We start from the raw sequence: 20,092 nt of genomic DNA on the forward strand, positions 1-20,092 counted from the left end.
CTAGTTAGTCAATATACAGTGTAATATTAGCTTCAGGAGTAGAATTTAGTGTTTCGTAACTTACACGTAACACCCATCACTGATCACAACAAGTGCCCTCTTTACTGCCCATCACCCACCTAGCTCCTCCCCACTCACCTCCCCTACAGCAACCCTCAGTTTATTCTCTGTAGTTAAGAGTCTCTTTGATGGTTTGCCTCCCTCTCTCTCTCTCTTTTTAAATTTTCCATTATGTTTGTGTGTTTGGTTTCTTAAATTCCACATATGAGTGAAATCATATGGTATTTATCTTTCTCTGACTGACTTATGTCACTTAGCATAATATATTCTACCTCCATCCACTTCATGGTAAATGGCAGGATTTAATTCTTTTTTATGGTTGAGTAATATTCCATTATATATATATTATATATATGTATATGTATATATATATATGTATATATTATATATATATGTGTATATATATGTATATGTATATATATGTATTATACATATATGTATATGTGTATATATATATTATATATATATATAATATATCCACTTCTTATCCACTCATCAGTCAATAGACATTTGGGTTCTTGCCATAATTTAGCTATTGTTGCTAACGCTGCTATAAACATTGGGGTATAATGTGCCCTTCAAATCAGTATTTCCGTATCCTTTGGGTAAATACCTAGAAGTGTATTGCTGGGTTGTAGGATGATTCTATTTTTAACCTTTTGAGGAGCCTCCGTGCTGTTTTCCAGAGCAGTTGCACCAGTTTGCATGAAGAGGTCGCGCAGTATGTGTGCTGCATGGTGCACAATGGAGGGAATAAATGTACATTTGTCACCTGGGCCTAGGGCCAGTGCTTCTCCACAATGCCTTTTTGCTCATCCTGAAGCTTACACACCCCACTTATTAGTGGCAACAGCACAGTGCCATACTCCTGTAAATATCTTCAGCAAAGCTTGCTGGAAAAGATGGGCTCCTCAGATAATGCTGCACTGAGGCAAACTGCATGTTTGTGAAATAAGAATACTAGCTACTGTTTTTGAGCTGCCTACCTCCTGCCTGTCAACCGTTACACTGGGCACATCACAGGGGACATGTTTCAGCTGCACGAACAGATGAAAGTCCAAATCAAGTCTGTCTGACTTGATTTCTGCTTTTTCCTTTATTAATGACTGTATCTACATCAAGAATTCATTTTGGGACCTGATACAGAAAGTAAGAGGTATATTGTGGAACACTCAAAAACCTGGGTGGCGCCTGGGTGGCTCAGTCGGTTAAGTGTCCTACTTCGGCTCAGGTCATGATCTCACAGTTCACAAGTTTGAACCCTGAGTCGGGCTCTGTACTGACAGCTCAGAGCCTGGAGCCTGCTTCCGATTCTGTGTCTTCCTCTCTCTCTGCCCCTCCCCCACTCGCTCTCTCTCTCTCTCTCTCTCTCTCTCAAAAATAAATAAAAATTAAAAAAAATCTTAATAGACTACCAATAATCCTCAGAAGAGATTGTGGGGGAAAAATAACTCTAAATTCATACTTTTATCTTAATATTCTGTCAGATAAAGCAAGAAGTTAGGCCCATGCTGAGCACATCAAGCTATTGTGACCCAAGGTCTCAGGGGCTTGGTGCCAAGGCTGTCTGTCCTCAGGTGTCTGTCTGTGGAACAGCTTATGAGAAAGTCCCTATAGTGCAGACATGAGGTAAACCAGTGGAGAATTGTGGAAAATTATCTGATTGTTTTCTCTCTATATAGGTTATGAAAATTTCATCCCCAAATCTAAGGAAGCAGAATGTAAATTTCTAGAAAGCACAGGTGAGATGAAGCCAAAGTATTATTTATACAAACACGAAGTCACAGCCAACTCTTCCTGAATGTAGCTGTATTAGGTTTCTTACAGATAATGAAGTTTGAGACACAGATATTTTCTTCCTCCATTATAAAAAAGCATTTCAGGGAGTTGGCTTTCTACACTGCATGTCTTCTACACTTGCAGCTTAACTTAACCTGATCTGGGAGTAGTGAGAGGCATGTGAACTGCCAAATGAAATCTTTTTTGGAGTCTGGAGATGGGAAGAGAGAGAACAGGAATCCACCACCTTTTGTTTCTGAACAGGCTGAGAAGACATTTTCTCGGATCTTTCCAAGGCCCCAGGTTGCCCACGGCTGTTGCTTGATCAATGAATTGTCAAAGCAAACTTCCATCCACCAGTCTTCCAATTTTAGATCCAATAAAGTGATTTCAAAAGAATAGAGTTGTACAGTGAAATGGTCTAAGAAAAATCCACCTATACCAATATTTGGGGAAAAATACTACGGCTAAAAGGGCAAACATTGATGAAGGATCATAACTAGATAAGACAAACATTAATGGAAACTTTGAGCCCAAGAGTAATGTTCCATGTTGGTACCCCAAAATACCGACAGTTTGGATTTAGTGCAATATATATATACCATATACATATATATATGGTAAACATCTCACTATGACACTATGACACTCAGATCCTTCAACACTAAGTTTCTAGTTCATTTTCTACTTCTGCTTCTCCTCTATGGTCACTCTACATTCCAACTGGACTCAACACCATAGGGTGGCTTCATGCATTCTTGGCATGGCAGATGCTTAAACTGCCCTCTGCTGCCACTCTCCACTTTCACCATCTTGACTTGTGATTCCTGTGGTTTGTGTGCCTATCCCAATCCAGTGAAGCCCGGCCAAACATGAGGAGCCCCATGCTGAACCCTCCAGCAGACTCCTCTCACCATATCAGTAGGCTCCTCTTGCTTTGAACTCAGAGCACAGGTTCTGCCAAAGAAATCTTCACAAAAATCCTCCCTTGATCTACAATGTGTTGCGCCATCTCCCCCGTTCTTAGTTAACCTGTTTTGAAATGTTGGCATTGTCCTCTGGCAACTCCCACTGAAATTCCACATCTATTTTATCTTAGTGCCTCATTCAACACTTCGAATTTCACACCCTGGTATTCAGTGTTTCCTGATTTGTGAGAGTGCAGTTAGGTGACCTTCTAAATACCTTAACTCTGAACGTGGATACAATCATCTTTTTGGACTAGGACAGAGTAGCAACTGGCATTCTCCCCCTTTACACTTTGTGTCTTGTGTGCTCTGTAGAATTCATGAATTTTAGTGTTTGTTTTATGATAACGGGATGTAATGCTCGAATCCTTGGAGTCAGGATGTTGTCAACAGGCACATCCACCTGGATGTGGTTTCTGAGAGACTACATAAGTCATGTATTTTGTTTGTTTATTGTCAGTCTCTCCCACTGAGATAGAAGTTCCGTGAACGTAGGGAGCTTTTGTTATCTGCTGTATATTCCATGGCTGCCACCTAGTTAGTGAAAGGTTTATATAGTTAATGATCTAAGAACAAAGGGTGAAAATATGGGAAGGCAGATTGTTGGCTTTTGTAATAATGTATACTCTCTGCAGGCTGGGTCAGTAAGTGGTGTCTTCTCTAGAGAAGACCGCTAGATCCGGATGACTGTTGGGCTGGGACACTTTGGGAGACGACACAGTGGGGGTGTTTGGCCACCAAGTTCATGTCCAGCCTTGTGGTTCTGAAGATAGGCCTTTCCCAAAGACTTTACAGTGGAGGGAACCCAAGATGATGATAATGTGCCATGAATGAAGACAACTAATTAAAGTTGGAGTATGAAAGATAAGGAGTCAGAGATGGCACTGACACTCCTAGCTTCGGTAATTTAGTGCCACTGAAAGGAAAAACGAAGTTCAGCACAAATGCTGGTTTGTGGGCAAACTTGAAGCAACGGTCATCAATCCTGAGTTTAATGGGTTAGTGGGATCACACAGGAGACATCCAGAAGGTGATTATATTCAGGCAGATATGGAGCTCAGGAGAGGCTGAGGTATGTCATGCCTATTTATTAGAAAAATCCACACCCCTCTCTATAGGAAGGTATCTGAAAATGATGCTTTCTTATTTCTAATTTTTTTTTAATGTTTACTAAAAACATTAGAGGCAGAATGCGAGAAAGACTGTGAGAGACAGAGTGTGAGCCGGGGAGAGGCAGAGAGAGAGGGAGACACAGAATCTGAAGCAGGCTCCAGGCTCTGAGCTGTCAGCACAGAGCCTGACACGGGGCTCGAACTCACAAACTGTGAGATCCTGACCTGAGCCGGTCGGCTGCTCAGCTGATTGAGCCACCCAGGCGCCCCTGAAAGTGATGCTTGAGAGACACCACAGGTGAATAGATCATTTAGTTATACAATTTCATATAATTATATACAATGTAGGTATCAGAGTTTCATTTCACAAGTGAGAAAACGGGAGCCCAGAGTGACTTAATTGCTTCTCAGGGCCAGAGGTCTGACTTGAATCCCTGTCCTCAGTCTGAGTGTGAAGCTCTTTTCTCCACTGTTCTGCTTCAGGGAACTGCGAGTCACTGGAACAGGACTCCTCCTTACCATAGGACGGACTAGCTGGTTGTGTATTGGCAGAGTGCCCACTATTTGCCCTTGACTCAGGTATGGACACACCCCCTCCCGAATTCCAGTTCCAGGGCTTACCACCTGCTACCAGGAAGCCTCATAATAAAATTGCAAGTTAAGGAGGGCTACATCTGTCAAACTTTCTTGAGTGGGCTGGTACAACGTACTCCCAGGTACAAGGCCATCATAGCACTGGGCTCCCCCCTTCCCTCCTCCCAGTGATGATGTTCACTGTGAGAGGAGCTAATGGGTAGTCAAGTGCAATGGCTTGGGATCTGGGAGAAAATAAGCTCAACAGGGAACCATGAATAAGTTGTTAAAGCTAAGTGGAAATGAGAAGCAGAGGGAATTTGTAGAGGTGGCTGAAGAAGGCATTAGGGAGCACAGAGACAACACGGGGTGAATGCAGTGAGTTTCCGGAGAGCATCTATCCAGCTGCAGCATTACAGCACCCCTTTTTGTACACTGCACAAAGAAGGGAGTGGTTACTGGAATGCTGGGGGAGCCAGTGTGCTAGGAGCGTTTTCTGGAAAAGTAATTTCCTGTCTCATATAGCTGACAACAGCACCTGGTATACTTTCACAACGTTTCGTGTGAAAGCTAAGTTTTATTTGCTATATGGGAAAGGCTGGCCAATAACTGCCCAGCACCCACAGAAGGTAGACATTGGGTCAGTTTTTTACTTAACAAGACTGTGCCTTGCATTGGAAAGCTGAAGGAATACAGATTCAAGGGTTGTGATATATATTTTTTTCACTTGCAATTTTTGGAACCATAATTCAGCACTACTGGATTAGGGCACGTTCTAGCAAACTGAAACTCAAAAGCTTTCCTATGGGGAAAGTCTCAATGTTGTGAGTGAGAGAGGTGACAGCCGCATTACTGCCATCGAAAATAATTTATTAACCGTGTCTGTGCAAAATACTCTGGTAGGCACCAAATCCCCGGGGGGTGGTTCCCGTTTCAATGCATCCTCTGCTCTCTGCAGTCTTTTCCGTGTACTGTTCGGCTCTCCACCTGCGAATAAAATGGATACCTTGAAAACTTCATCTTTGTGGAGGCTGTATCGGTACACGAGAACGCTGGTTCCAGCATCGGCGCCAATCCTACACAGCTGGGGAGGTGTATCAGGAGCCTGCCATCCTCAACTTCTCATTCTCGGAGCTTGTAAATAAAAACATCTTTCCAGTTTCCACTTTAGACCAGGAAATCCGGGGAGCGTTGACAAGCAAGGTTTTGCATCATCAGCATAAAGCACGCTGAGGCTGGCTCTCTATCCCTTCCTTTCTTTCCCTCCCAGTCCCCCGGTTCCCCCAGGCAGGTCCCACACTGCACCTGAGATACAGGTACACAGGCGCCTCGCCACCCAAGGTAAGGAACCCGCAACACAATTTTGGGTATCGACCCAAATCCTTCTAAATTTTACCTCTCACAGTCAGTGGCCATGTGACGTGTGTGCGTGTGCTTTCGGCTACATTTAAAGACAATACTTTGTTTTCTACGGTAAGTTGTTCTAAACCGGCTTGGAGACATCTGCCAGGTCTAACCGCGCAAAGGTCGTCTGCTTCACCAGCATCTCTCAGAGGAACTCGGAGGAAAGGTGGCTCTCCATCCAGCAGCACCCGCCATCAGGCTGGGGAGTGCAGACAACCTCCCACGCGCTCGGGCCCAGCTCCCTCGCCCCACAGCGTCAGTCTGACCCCATCGGATCCGTTCCGGAGACGGGCTCACGATCGGTCGGGAGGTGCTTTTGCCACACACTTCCAAGTGGGGGTTTGCTAGGATCATTTATTTCTCTTGTGCACATTAAGAAACCACCATTAGGTGTTGGTGGGAGGCGCCACTCTGCCTGAAGCCCAGCCCGTCCGCGGCGGCTCGGCGCACACCGCACCCGCCCGGCTGCCAGAGCTCGCCTGGAGCCAACCTCCGGCCGGAGGTCCGCGTCGTCCGGGATCCCCGACGCGGTCTCCGGCTTCACCTCCGCAAGCGTGACCCGGCAGCGGCGCCGGGGACCGATTTCGAATCCTCTGCGGCTCGCGCGCGGGTCTCCCTCTGCGGCGGGTCCGACAGCACCCGCCGCGGACGCCCCGAACGCCCCAGGCCCCGGGCTCGCGGCGGCGACGGCGCAGCTCGCTGGAGTTTGACTCTCGGGCGGCGGCGCGGAGCCGCGGGCGGCGGCGGGAGCGAGGCGAGCCCGGCCGCTCGCCCTCCGCGCTGCGCTCGGATTGGTCTCTCCCAGAGAGTGCTGGCCGAGGGTTGGCTGCGGGCCGGCTGAAGAACAGGTGCACCTTGCCGCCCGGGCTCGCGGAGCAGCCGCCGAGAAACTCGGCGCGCCGGGCCGGGCGAGCGGCGGCGGCGGCGGCCAGGACGGCCCCCTGTGTCGGAATGCGGCTTTCCGGCGCCTGGCATCCCGCGGCCGGCCGGCTCGGCCCCTGAAGGCGGCCGAGGCCCAGCGGCGGCGCGGGCGGGCGCCCCGGGGAGCGGGCCGGGCGCGGCGCCCCGAGGATGCCGGCGCGGCTGGGGCGCAGGCAGGCGGCGGGCAGCGGCGGCAGCAGCAGCAGCAGCGGCAGCGGCGGCGGCGGCGGCGGCAGTAGCAGCAGCAGCGGCAGCAGCAGCAGCAGCAACAGCAACAGCAGGCGCGGGGCCCCGGCGCGCAGGAGGCCGCTTGGCGGGCTGCAGAGGCGCCCAGCCGCTCCCTGACCGGCCGGCGGCGCCGGGGGCCCGTCTCGCCCCTCTTCCGCGCTCCTCGCCGCCCCCTCCCCGGCCCGCGTCCCCTCCCCCGCTCCTCTCCTCCCCGCCCGCCGCCCGCCTCTCGGGGGGAGGGGCGTGGGGGCAGGGAGCCGATTTGCATGCGGCCGCCGCGGCCGCTGCCTGCGCCCGAGCCCGCCGCCGCCGCCGCCGCCGCCGCCGGAGCCCGCGCCCGCGCCCGGCCCGCGCGGCCCCATGCCTCTGGCGCGGCCCTCGGGGGGGCGAAGGTGAAGACCGGCTCCTAGGATGAGTGAAGGTGCGGCCGCTGCCTCGCCACCTGGAGCCGCTTCGGCAGCCGCCGCCTCGGCCGAGGAGGGCACCGCGGCGGCTGCGGCGGCGGCAGCGGCGGGCGGGGGCCCGGACGGCGGCGGCGAAGGGGCGGCCGAGCCCCCCCGGGAGTTACGCTGTAGCGACTGCATCGTGTGGAACCGGCAGCAGACGTGGCTGTGCGTGGTGCCTCTGTTCATCGGCTTCATCGGCCTGGGGCTCAGCCTCATGCTCCTCAAATGGATCGTGGTGGGCTCCGTCAAGGAATACGTGCCCACCGACCTGGTGGACTCCAAGGGGATGGGCCAGGACCCCTTCTTCCTCTCCAAGCCCAGCTCGTTCCCCAAGGCCATGGAGACCACCACCACGACCACTTCCACTGCGTCCCCCGCCACCCCCTCCGCCGGCGGCGCCGCCTCTTCCAGGACGCCCAACCGGATTAGCACCCGCCTGACGACCATCACGCGGGCGCCCACTCGCTTTCCCGGACACCGGGTGCCCATCCGGGCCAGCCCGCGCTCCACCACCGCACGAAACACTGCGGCCCCCCCGACGGTCCTGTCCACCACGGCCCCCTTCTTCAGTAGCAGCACGCCGGGCTCCCGACCCCCGGTGCCAGGAACCCCCAGCACCCAGGCAATGCCCTCCTGGCCCACTGCGGCATACGCTACCTCCTCCTACCTTCATGATTCCACTCCGTCCTGGACCCTGTCTCCCTTTCAGGATGCGGCCACCCCCTCCTCCTCCTCCTCCTCCTCGTCTTCCTCCTCCTCTGCCACCACCGCGCCAGAAACGAGCACCAGCCCCAAATTTCGTAAGTGTACACCTGGTCTGAACTCTGATTTACTACTGAGTTTCCGTTTTGCCCTCCTGCTGTCTTTGCTCCCCGCCGCCTGTCTTCTAGCATCCTCCACCCTTCATCCTATTTCAGGTTTGGAGCAGTGAATGAGATAGTTAAAACTGGCCACAAGGGAGGTGAAAGGTGCAGGTCTGTTCAGGGTCAGTGTTGGGGGGGGGGGGCTGTGGAGGTGGGGGGGGGCGCGCTAGGAAGCGGAGGGAGGTTGTCAAGCTCCACCCGGCCTACTTCAGCGGGTCCCAGATGAGAACAGATCTCTTCAAAGGGTTAACGCGAGGGCGATCTCTGCTCACTGCAGAGCTGCTGGTGAGCTCCCGGATCCGGCTCCTATTGAGAGCTGGGGCGGGAGGGTGGGCCTTCCCAAAAGCACTGAGCCCTTTCCCTGCCCGTAGGAAGGCGAGAAAGAAAAGCACATGCAAATTGACCGACGCTAAACCACAAAGGGAAGTTGTGTCCATGTGGGTGGGTGTGTGTGTGTGTGTGGATGGGGGGGGGGGGTGATATTTGATGGAAATGTCGACAGAACGAACCTGTAGGACTACTAGCCGCCCTGACCCGGGCAGGGACCAGGAAGGGTTAATTAGAAGCCATTGGGGGAGGTAGGGAAAGGAGGCGATCCATGGCGGAGGGCTAAACCGATCCCACTCTGCCCATGGCCATTGCAAGGTGTGGAGATTGATTCTTTGGCCTCCCAGAGTGAGTTAAGTAGGGGGAAATGGGAAGGGAGCCCTGCGGAGCTACCGCCTCTAGGGTCCTGACGGAGGAGGAGTTTTTTCAGCGCTGTGAAGCATTTGCTTTTGTTCGTTTCCCAGAGGTGGGGTGTGAACCTCATCTCCCCAGGTGCCAGAAAAATATAAGGAATGGGATAGTTCTCTGCACTCCAGGGGAGAACGTCCAGCCCTTTTGAAACCGGTCACTCTGTGAATGTGGCCTCTTCAACCACGGGGCGATTGCTGCCCATACTGGCCAGTTTACCTCAAGAGTGATGGATCCCTATTTATTCGTGTAGATGGTGTATCTCTTCTCTGTATCTTTTCAAATGTTTTGTGTGACTAATTGACCTCCCGCCCCACCCCCCACCTTGCTCTTATTCTAAGGAAATTTTAGAAAGCTTTTCAGTCTGACTGTTGATTAGGATATGGGAAACAGTTTGCAACCTGTGAAGGTTATTTAGGACAAACCCCCAGCCTGCCAGTTCAAGTTCTGTGCAAGCCCGGTCTTCAAAAACTGCCTGGCTATACTCGCTTTCCATCACATTTCTGTTTTGAGCTGTAACATCTGGAGAGGAAAGGAAGAGGGCTCATCATTTTCTCTTCAGTAGAAATACCTGGGATGCTTTCAGTCATCTGGAAGTTCATTTTCCTGACCTGTGCTCTCACCCTGGGTGTTATTTAACACTTGAAACTTTTACAGAAGGGATTTAGTGTGTTTGTGGATAAGGTCCAGGAGAAAAATTCCTTAATATCCGGACTCTGGGGGAAACAATAAGCTAAAGATAAATTGGGAGTCAGGGAGAAGAGGGGAAGGAGGGGATCTGCCACAAACCAGAATGGCAGTCAAACCGGTAACCTGCTGCTTCCCTCTCCTTTGGCTGAAGCAATCATTTTTGAGAGCATGTTTTCCAAGGAGGTGTTTGGAGGCTTCTCTCAGGAAATCTAGCTTGAGTTTTGTGGAGCATAAAGGATGTGCAAGTGTATGTGTGAACATACTCAGTGGTTGGAAAATATATACGTGTGTATCCGGAAGACCTCGGATTTTTATCTTTCGGTGCAGTTGGTACGGATAATGGAGTGTGGGTGTACTTCCCAACTGTGGATGTGTGTGTGGATGTGGTGTGCCGGTGGAGGGGGGGGGAGTCTTGCACCTGGGTGGGGGGGGGGATATTTCCTGTTCTTCCTCAATTGATTTCCTTGCATCCCATTCCGGAGGTCTTTAAAGAAAAGGCCAAGGTAATTATTTCTACCCCTCCATGCTCCTTTTCTACATTTTGTAGAAGGGAATGGCAGCCTGTTTAATAAGTAATGATTATTGACAAGGCTCTCAGCCCCAAGGAAAAGGGAGGGGGTGGAGAATCTGTAAATGGTGTCAGTGTTCGCTTAGACACATAAGCAGTGTTTGTTTTATGTGTATCTGAGGTCCAGCTCTTGGCTCTTTTTAAACCTTCAATAAGGAGTTGAATTAAGGGATAAAACACAAGTATGCAAATCCAATAGAAACTGACCTGGTTTGCATATATCAACAAGGGAAATTTTAATGAAAGAAAGATTATGTTGTTTCCGTTAAGGATGAATTTAACTAGATAGGTTTTTATGGTAATTTAAAGAAAAGGACAGTTTATTTTATTTTATTTTTTGGTCCAAGATTGTAAGATGATTAACAAAAGGATATAAGGATTTTTTGAGGGATTATTAGCACTGCTACTGTGGGCTGAAGAATGGCCTGAATATCTTGCATTTTATTTTTCATTTGTTTTGATTATGTTACTAAAGTTCCCAGGAGAGAAATTCCCCTTTTTCCTACTTTCCTGCCTTTAGACTTCAGTAGATTTTGGGTTTTTTTTTTTTCCTTCCTTCCTTCCTTCCTTCCTTCCTTCCTTCCTTCCTTCCTTCCCTCCCTCCCTCCCTCCCTCCCTCCCTGCTTTTTCCTCTTGTTTTAGTGAAAGTCATGAATTGTGTTGTAGCACCTGAGGACAGCTAAGGACAGGGCTCTGGTTTTTCAAGACTAAGTCACAAATTCTTTAATGGCCAGGGTCCTTGCTCTTGAATTGAACATCTCAGGGCTTACAGAATGAATGTCTCTGTGTTCCTGTTAGGTCAGTCAGTAGGATTTTGTCTGTAAAGGCAACACAGATCTTTGGAGGAAAAAAGCCTGGTTCACTTTAGAATCAACACATTTACTGATGAGTAGTAGGCAAAACAAAAGCTGTTTTTGTTATGGGGCAGGCTCAGTTTAGAAGACTCTAATTTTCTGTAGGATCAAAGATGAAGAAAGATTGAACTTAAAACACAGAGGGAGAGGAAGGGCTTGAAGTTGACTAGTCTCTTGTTCCCCTCCAACCTTTAGACCATGAGCTGGACCAAAACTTTGTTCAGTGTTACCGGGGTCTCTTGGGTTCCCTGTTGGTTGCCCGGGATTTGCTTTAGGTTCAGATGTTTTAGAAACAAATATTTTAAATGTATTGCCACTAGATTATTTCATCAAAACATCCTTGAAGCATTTTACCTCTGAAAGTTTTGATTAGTTCACAGATTTTTCAAGCCGAAAGGAGATTTACTACAGACAGTAGAACAGTGATTTTGACTAGTGTACAAACAGCCTTTTAACAGCACATTGAATTCTATTTTTAGACCTGAAACTTATATGTAGAATGTTGTCAATACAAGTCTGGATTGTTATTTTACTCAGCAGGAAGCACTGTTTTCACAGTTAAAAGTCCAGAGTCATTGGCTAAATTCAAATACAAAGAACCACTTTTAATTGGTTAGTTTTTGGGTCCTGTTTGGAAGGTGTATAGTATTTACAGTAAGTAAGATCACAGATCTCAAATAGTGTAGTTAGTGAAGAGATAAATGCAAAATGTATCCGTGATGTGTAAACATGCTATGTGGGTAATTTTAATATAACCAAGTCTATTTAAGTAAAACTTTACCTAATCATACCTGTTGTAATTTTGAAGACTGCCATTGATAACAGAGTATCTTCCTGTCTGTTCTTTTAGAAACATTTAGTCTTTCAGTAAGAGTACTCTTAGTTGTTTTGTAGCAGCCTTAGGTATAATTTGTTTAAATGAAGTTACTCCTACGTAATGTCTTTTGTACACATGAATTGAATCCTTCAGAGGAACTCCAACAGAGCAGGTGTGGGCCCCAGTCATGTGCAGTAGCCAATGTGAGAGGATTAGGAGCTCGAGGTCAGTATTTCTTATGAAATCCAATTGAGAACTTTTTTAGGAGCACGTGCTGCAACCTGAGTATGCTTTGATTTCGTTGGCCTTAATATAAGATTATGAGACTTTCCTGCTTTAATCAGTTACACTGTATGTTTTGCCCTTTGGACAACTTATGTTGTGCTTCATCATCCTCACACACACAAGAAACACAGGGCAGGGGCAGGTGTGGGCATAGAACTGGCAAAGCTCTTTCTAGAGCCATTTTTAGTTTGGTCTTAAGACAGGGTGGTTTAAGCCTTCCTCCTCAGTTCCCCATGACTGAGATAAGGGGTTGGGAATGCTGTTACCAATTGAAAGTACGTTTTGCAGGGTTGATGGGTGAATCCAGCCACCTTTTGTATTTGTGCTGTGTTTCCTGGATAGGCTTTTTTGAACACGGTGTTGAACCACAAACTCATCGGAAAGGGAAAAACCTCAGCAGATAAACGATAGAAGCTGGTTTGTGGGGACTTCTCTCTGTTACTAAAGAAACCAACTTTCTAAATCCAAGCTGGGCCAGAAGCAAGAGTACTGGGGCAGAGTGTGAACACAGTGCCGTCCTGGGAGGTCCGGCGTGCAGATGAACAGGACCTCTCTTCCCTTGGGAATACTTCCCCCAGCTCTTCCTCCTCTCCACACCACAATGAGAAGGAGGCAGATTTTCAACTTGCTTCTTTTGTAGAAATTCTTTCCTCATAGCCTCTGGTATCCAGTGCCAAGCATATCTTGATATTCTATCTGGGATGTTGAAAATGGAACATGAAAGTTGGCCCTGAAATATATAAGAACAAGGGAAGAGCCATAAATCTAAGTCTGTAAAAGGCATTTGAATTGCTTGTAAATAGAACGGAAATTCATTTTTCTCCCTTTGAGTCTGTTTTTATCATTAGACTTTTGTGTTGGGTGAGGCAGAGCCATACTGGGTTGACAAATACCACTGAGACATTTTGAGATCCCAGAAGTTTTTCTTGTCTATACTCAGAAAAGCATTTCCTCCCGAACCATATACATATTGAAAGGGCCAGGGAATACCCTTGTTTAAAGTCTTGTTATATCTGGATGAAAACATACCAAAGTAGGTGTTTTGTATTTGTGTAATTATTAATGGAAGTTTTAGGATAGATTCTTAGTTTGATTTTCCATCTTTGCCACTGTTTCATTAGGACTTCTCTTATTCCTGTTGAATAATGGCTCTTTTGAAGATTCCTTACAGACTTCTGATTTTTTTTAATCCCTTTATTTCTTAGATTATAGTATAAACAGTAGTCTTTAAAATTTTTCTTTGGTATTCTTTATATCTCCGGGTCATTTCAAGTTGTTATAGAAGTCAGCCTTCCAGGTAAGATGACGTTAGATTAAGTTGATGTAGAAAGTTAAGAAGAGAAGTCTACTCATTTATGCAGTTGAGTTAGTAAACTGTCTTGGTGCGTTATTTATTTATTTATAGTTTATTTTGAGGGAGTGTGAGTGGGGGATGGGCAGAGAGAGTGAGAAAGCAAGAGAAGGAGAGAGAATCCCAAACAGACTCTGAAGTGTCATCACAGAACCCAGTGCAGGGCTTGAACTCACAAACCGTGAGATCAATACCTGAGCCCAAGTCAGATGCTCAACTGACTGAGCCACCCAGGCGCCCTTTGTGCTTTATTTTTTAAATGTAGAAAAAATTTTAAGGATTCCAAAAACTCAGCTGAAGCCTCATGGCCATTTATTGTTCCACAAAAATTGGTCAAATCATACAAATTTTGACTTGTATGTGGAATCGCTTGTTGTGTGATTCCACAAAACAATGGTACAGTTGAACATGATGACATCATGTTATTTATTGAACATCAGTTTGGGGCATCACAATGCTGGTAGTTAATTGGTTAATTTAAGAAGTCTAGAAAAGTAATAGTTTAAGAAGCAGAGAGTTAAAATAAAGCTTTCTCACATATGTTGATCTAGGGGCAGAGCTTTTTCTTGAAGATGTGTCGTAAGTTTGAGCTTTAGCATCTGTTTCTTTTCCTTGCTTTTCTTTTCTTTTTTCATAATCTGTACCTCTAATTACCTCTTTCTTCTTTGAAGACACTGGTGGAGGAATCTGAACCAGATTGTGTATGGGCATTATACTAATTTTCCTTGCCCTGGGTATCTTTTCTAGTCTTCTTGCCCATGCAATTCAAATAACTTTTATTTTATTTTATTTTTTTGCAAACGACTCACGATTTGGAGTTTCTACAAAGCATTCAACTATGTTTCAATAGAAACTAGAGTTCTGTTTCATTTCCACAATCATATGTCAGTGGCTTCCAACAAATTTAAGTCAATTGCGTAATTACAGTAAGAGCTACTGGCATAAACAGGTTTGTTGCCCCGGCTGCCCCAAAAGTTGGTCACGGAGGTGTGTGTGCTTCTTGGAGCTTCCCTGGTGGCCTGGTGGCCAGCTTCCCTGGCCTTCCACCAGACAGGAGGGCCCAACAGGGTTCATCTCTCTGGATGGGTGGTGACAGTCAGCTGGCTAAGCGGAGCTAGGTTAAGAAAGTGACTACTTCTCGGTTAAGAAAGTGACTACTTCTCGAGATTTTTGTGACGGTGACAAAGATTTGCATTAACAAAACAAAAACAAAAGCAAAACCCATAGCCTTAAATCTAGTGATAAGTCTGCAACCTCAAAGAACCATTGTTCTCTGAACCTTAACTTCCTTTACTGGGATAATGAGGGTCATGATAATTACCTGCCTCGTATACCACTTGTAAAAGGGTATGTAAGCTGCAAAACGCTCTACTGTTTATATGTCCAGAGAAATGGGAAGTGGATAGACTGGGTATTTTCCTCCAAGAACACATCAGGCTGTTGAATTCAGTTGAGATATTGGAGCTAGTTTGCTACCTAGCTTGAGGGATATTTTATCACAATGAGAGATTATTGTTCTTGTATGCCCTTGGATCTTTCTGTATTCCTCTCGGATACCCTGGCACACACAGTAGAATATGGTGTGGAAATCTACCTCAAATCACCTTGGAAATTGTGTTTATTCCACAAACTGGAGCCCACCATTTCTCACCCTTTGCTTGGTGCGCTTTTTTTAAACGCTTATTTTGGACATGCATTTATCAAAGAGAGGAACTGAAGTTTGGGGGGGGGGTGGGTGGGATATGAGTGAGATTGTTGGGTTATCTGGAAACCTGAAATCTACAGAAATCTTTAGGTTTCTTGATGAAAGAAAAAATGCCCTATGCCTCTCTTTGTTTCCATTCCCACACTGTCTTGTTGTCATTGAGTCTTTGGAGTTTGGAGAGAACTTCAGTAAAAACAGGCAATCTCTGCATTGCATTCTGTTCCCCTCTTTTCTTAGAAGTTACTGTGAATTAAGCCCCAGAGGATTGATAGGTTGCTCGGATCCATCAAAGAGCTCTTTTAGATGTATACCTTTGCACTTTGGGGAACTTTACTGTTAGCATTTTGAAAACATCTGGTCCTGTGTTTGTTGGAAACGTAATCCTCAATTATATTTCAAAGTTTACTTTTTTGTTACAAGCTTTTATTTTTCAAGACAGGTTGGTGCATGTAAGTAAATCATAGGTTTTGCCATTCCCAGGCATAAAAAGAGACGAGTCAGAAACTAGCCTGCAAACTGAATTGAGAATTAAGTTTAATAATAGAAGTTTAGCAGCTTCCAGTGATAAGATTTTCTCTTCTTAGAAGTGATAGTGCGTATCATGGATACAATGTAGGCTAAAAGAGCATTAGGAAAATAAATAAGATCATCTGAATGTGTGCAGCTATTTTAGCATGAGTACATTAGAGGCAGAGTTAATAGAATTTTTATGCTAAATGTTTGATAAGAATTCCTGAACATATTAGCCTGCCTCTTATGATACACATCCCATGACTACATGTGATCGTAGTCATGATCTTCCTGTGACTTGCCAGTGAGTTAGAACTTTACTAAGAGAAAAATCCCAGTCTTATCATCGTTTTAGGATCAGGCTCTGTTGGTTTCCGTGCCATGATTTTTGCTTGTAGAAGTGCAGAAGAATTCTTCACAGAAGCTCAGTCTTGGAATGGGCTTGAGAATTCAGCAAATAACAATGAGAGCTGCTATTTGTGGAATTTTACTGTGTGCCAGGAGAGCGAGCACTTTACATATTTATTTATTGCCCTATTTATTGTCTTATTTATTGATTGAATCAAGGACTCAAAGACAATCATCTCGGCCAGTGGCCTAGGTATGATTATCTCACTCATGCAGGTACTTGAACCTGGCCTAGAGTGGTTCTGTTAATTTGTGAAGGACCTGCTAAGTGGCATAGTTTGAAGGATCAGGAAGACCGAATGATATTCTTTTACAGGTAATCTCTCCCTACCCCAAATCCTAATCCATTAGTAAGAATGTGTCCATGTCTGTGTACATGGCTTCTTTCAAGCCCTTAGCTCAGGGACAGTGGCATTTGCCTTCGTAAACTCCACAAATGACATATTTGCTCTATATCTGTTTTTTTTTTTTTTTTGCAACCCTTTTTTTTTTTTTTTTTAATGTTTATTCATCTTTGAGAGAAAGCATGAGTGGGGAGGGGGCAGAGAGAGGGACAGAGGATCTGAAGTGGGCTCTGAGCTGACAGCAGAGAGCCGGATGCCGGGCTCCAACTCACAAACCGTGAGATCCTGACCTGAGTGGAAGTCAGATGCTCAACCGACCGAGCCACCCAGGTGTCCCAAAGGGAGCCTTTTAAACCAGAGAAATTGTCCTGGTTTTCAGTCCAAGGAGAAATTTAGGGGATGTTTCAACAAAAGCTAAAGAATGTGTTCTCTAAACTTGTATTCCTCGATCTTCTCTTTTGTCCTGTGGCTGCTTGTTGGTGATTCAGTAGACCAATGATAAGGAACAGCTACAGACTTTATTTCTCTGCTTCCTAATATCCAGCCAAAATAGTCTTTTCTGACCATTCCAAACTTGCTCTTGATTATGGTAGTTACTGCATCATATGCTGAGACTGACCAATGGAAATGTATCAGGGAACATTTGGATTCATAGCCTTGCGGTCCTACAGACTGAACTACCAACCCTAACAGATAAATATCGGGTGTTGTACCATGTAGTGTATCCTGCAGAGCATCTGAATTCCCTCTTGGAACTATACTCCAGGATACCCACCCTTGACTTTTTAGCCAGTACTCCAAAGAAGAGTAACATTGGTGAGACTCTGATAGTCTGCCAGGAACACCCCATGCTGGACTCCAGTCACTGCTTACTTCTCTGACATTTCTGTCTAGCAAGGATCTCTAAGGAAAAGAACGATTCTGTTGGTTAAAGTGAAAGATGATTGGGATTTCTATTTCTGCAAACTTACGAAAAGAAAACAGGAATTGGTCAAATCCCAAGATTCGTTTATTACAGTCTTTGAATAGTCATGCTGAAGGATAGGAATACTGTAATGTGAGGGAACCTGCCTTGTCAAAATCCCCATCAGACTATGAATGAATCATGTAGACTGAGAATGACAGCTGTACTCATCAAGAAGAGGGGAAGTGAGATTGCTTTTCCAAATTGATAAACAAAAGATTTTTTGGCATGATGGCAACATCTAGACTCCAGGAATGGAAAAGTAAAAATGGAGTGCAGAAATGTTTATATTATACACTATCTTGACTGAATTCTACTTAACTGACTTTTCTGTATGGGATTCTATTTCTGGATTGAAAAACTCACCAATGCCCCTTTCATGTTGAACAGCCCCAGTTCATTGGGTGTCAGCCTTCGCCAAATGAGAGGTGTGTTTACCAAGTTGTAGTTGTATCTAAATCTATTTATGCTTGTTGTTCTTGTTACTGTAATGAGGTAATATATTCCAACAGGATGCAAACCCATGAATTAATTGTGGTTTCTGTGAGAACTAAGTTGTTTACTTTGGATATACTCCTTAAAGATAAGTCACTTTAAAAACAATGCTTGTTGGAGAAGTTGTGGGCAAGTTTAAGGTAGAATATACTTACATATCCATGAGAAATCTGCACTTGGATTGTTTCACATGTGGCTTTATGTTCTCATTCCATAATAAATAAACTCAAACAGAAACATTGCAGTGTGTAAGTTGGGTGTGGTTTTTCACAAGAAAGGTAACAGAAATTTAGTGAAAAGCCTTAAATTCTATAGCCAAATATTTGGCAAGTGAATGTAAATTTATATGGTTTAGGTTAAAATGAAATAAATTATAAATAAAGTAAATTTTACTTTGGCCATGTGATAGATTCACAAAACTATTAAATTGTATTTTTAATAATTTAAAATATACTGGAAAGTGTTTAGTATAAATTGTCTAAAACTTTGGATAGAAAATTATATAAAGTTCCAATTATATTAAGCTATGCAGATTAATAGATGGGTTTAATGTATACAGTAACTATATTCAAAGGAAGTATACCACATTGTTAATGGTGGTGATTTCTGGATTGTGGAGTGGGAATGCTGCTTAATTTCATTGTATTTTGCTGTATTTTCTGTCTTATTTAACGGTCACGAATTCTCTCTCTGGTTAGAAGTTATTAAACTTTTAGAAAAGTAGAGAATACGTTCCATGAATCAGTTTAATTATTGGTCTTGGTTCTGTGAAGTTTTTGTTTTCTTTTCAGTCCAAGTATTTGTGTCTTGATTGGTGGTGTCAGCATTAAAGTGTTGGCTGAGTTGCATTCCTGCTGTGAAATGCACATGCGTGGACATATAAATGCATTTCATTTGCTCATGGGAAATAATGCCTTATTGAAGGCAGAGTATCTTACCTTGAGCTTTTGATTATTAACCTTGACCTTACAAGTATGAAGAAGATGGAGGTTTAATGAGTTACTTAATGGCTCTGGCAGCCTGCAGATGTTGGGCAGTCTTTGGTAGTGTATCTTGGGATGGACATAGGCAGTAGAAGTCAATCAGTTGTGTATATGTATAGACTGATTATCTGGTCTATTTTAAGGATCACATGAAAGCAGAATACAAAGGCTAGTTTGAAGTGGTTGGTCTTAGAAGGAAGGCTGAGGTCAAATGAGAACAGGTGGGATGACCAGTTCAAACATTTTCTAGATGCTGTAAACCTCTCACAGAATCATAAGATACTTATTCTACTAATGTTAGGTGGTTCCACTACAGATAGATAAATTCCATAGGCCGATGGACAGTAGTGACTTGTAGAGAACATAAATCTTTGGTGACGAATTGTGCTCAAAATCTTTTAGGCTAGCTCACAAATACATTGGTGAACGGAAAGAGTCAGAACAAAAGTAGGACTCTGTTAATATAATGTTGAATGTTAGAGGTCAAGGTAGTGAGTCTCTTGGGGAAGTGGCAGGTAGTGAACGGAGAGACCCATGATATGAGGCTTTAAGATAATGATAATTATCTGCTTCTTGATCTGGGTGTTAATTACATGGGTGACTTCTATTGGTTAAAATTCATCAAGCTCTATATATCAATACAAACTTAAAAATAGAAGAGAAATCTTTCAGATCATTCCTTTGGAGTTCAGTTCATGCTACTAGGGTGGTGGCCTGCGTGTGTGGATTTTTCCAGTGGATCATAATGCTGTGTTTGTTGTTCATGCCACACAGTCTAACAGGTGCGAAGAGGGTCTTTCTGGCTTTAGCAGCTTCCTTTTGTTCTCGGGATCCTGGCTTAGTGAGACTCCATGCAAGATACCCACATTCTTTTTCAATTTAAGGCTTTCTGAGTGGGTACTTGTGTTTTTTTTTTTTATTTTTATTTTTTTACATTTTATTTATTTTTGATAGAGCACAAGTGGGGGAGGGGCAGAGAGAGACAGAGATACAGAATCTGAAGCAAGCTCCAGGCTCCGAGCTGTCAGC

At 45.1% G+C, this 20,092-nt stretch overlaps 2 protein-coding genes across 11 annotated transcripts in view; one reads left to right on the forward strand and one right to left on the reverse strand.

The window, feature by feature from the left end:
• Nucleotides 1–5,345: 5,345 nt before the first annotated feature.
• LOC123576688 (translation initiation factor IF-2-like) lies at nucleotides 5,346–7,419 on the reverse strand. The gene is made up of 2 exons (XM_045437871.1): nucleotides 5,889–7,419; nucleotides 5,346–5,479 (listed from the first exon to the last, which is right to left on the reverse strand). The coding sequence occupies exon 1, from the start codon at nucleotides 7,311–7,313 to the stop codon at nucleotides 6,153–6,155; it is 1,161 nt and encodes a 386-aa protein (XP_045293827.1). The 5' UTR covers nucleotides 7,314–7,419; the 3' UTR covers nucleotides 5,346–5,479; nucleotides 5,889–6,152.
• Nucleotides 7,340–20,092, forward strand: part of NRG3 (neuregulin 3) — a 1,060,953-nt gene continuing 1,048,200 nt past the window's right edge. For 6 of the 10 annotated variants that reach the window (XM_045437865.1, XM_045437867.1, XM_045437864.1 and 3 more), the window contains exon 1: nucleotides 7,341–8,291. In XM_045437865.1, coding sequence (XP_045293821.1) covers nucleotides 7,457–8,291 — 835 coding nt within the window. In that variant the 5' untranslated portion in view covers nucleotides 7,341–7,456. Of the gene's footprint in view, nucleotides 8,292–20,092 lie in introns of all 10 variants that reach the window. The other 4 variants (XM_045437860.1, XM_045437862.1, XM_045437863.1 and 1 more) reach the window with 1 other exon arrangement.

Source organism: Leopardus geoffroyi, chromosome D2, assembly GCF_018350155.1.
Source record: "Leopardus geoffroyi isolate Oge1 chromosome D2, O.geoffroyi_Oge1_pat1.0, whole genome shotgun sequence".
Classification (NCBI taxonomy): domain Eukaryota; kingdom Metazoa; phylum Chordata; class Mammalia; order Carnivora; family Felidae; genus Leopardus; species Leopardus geoffroyi.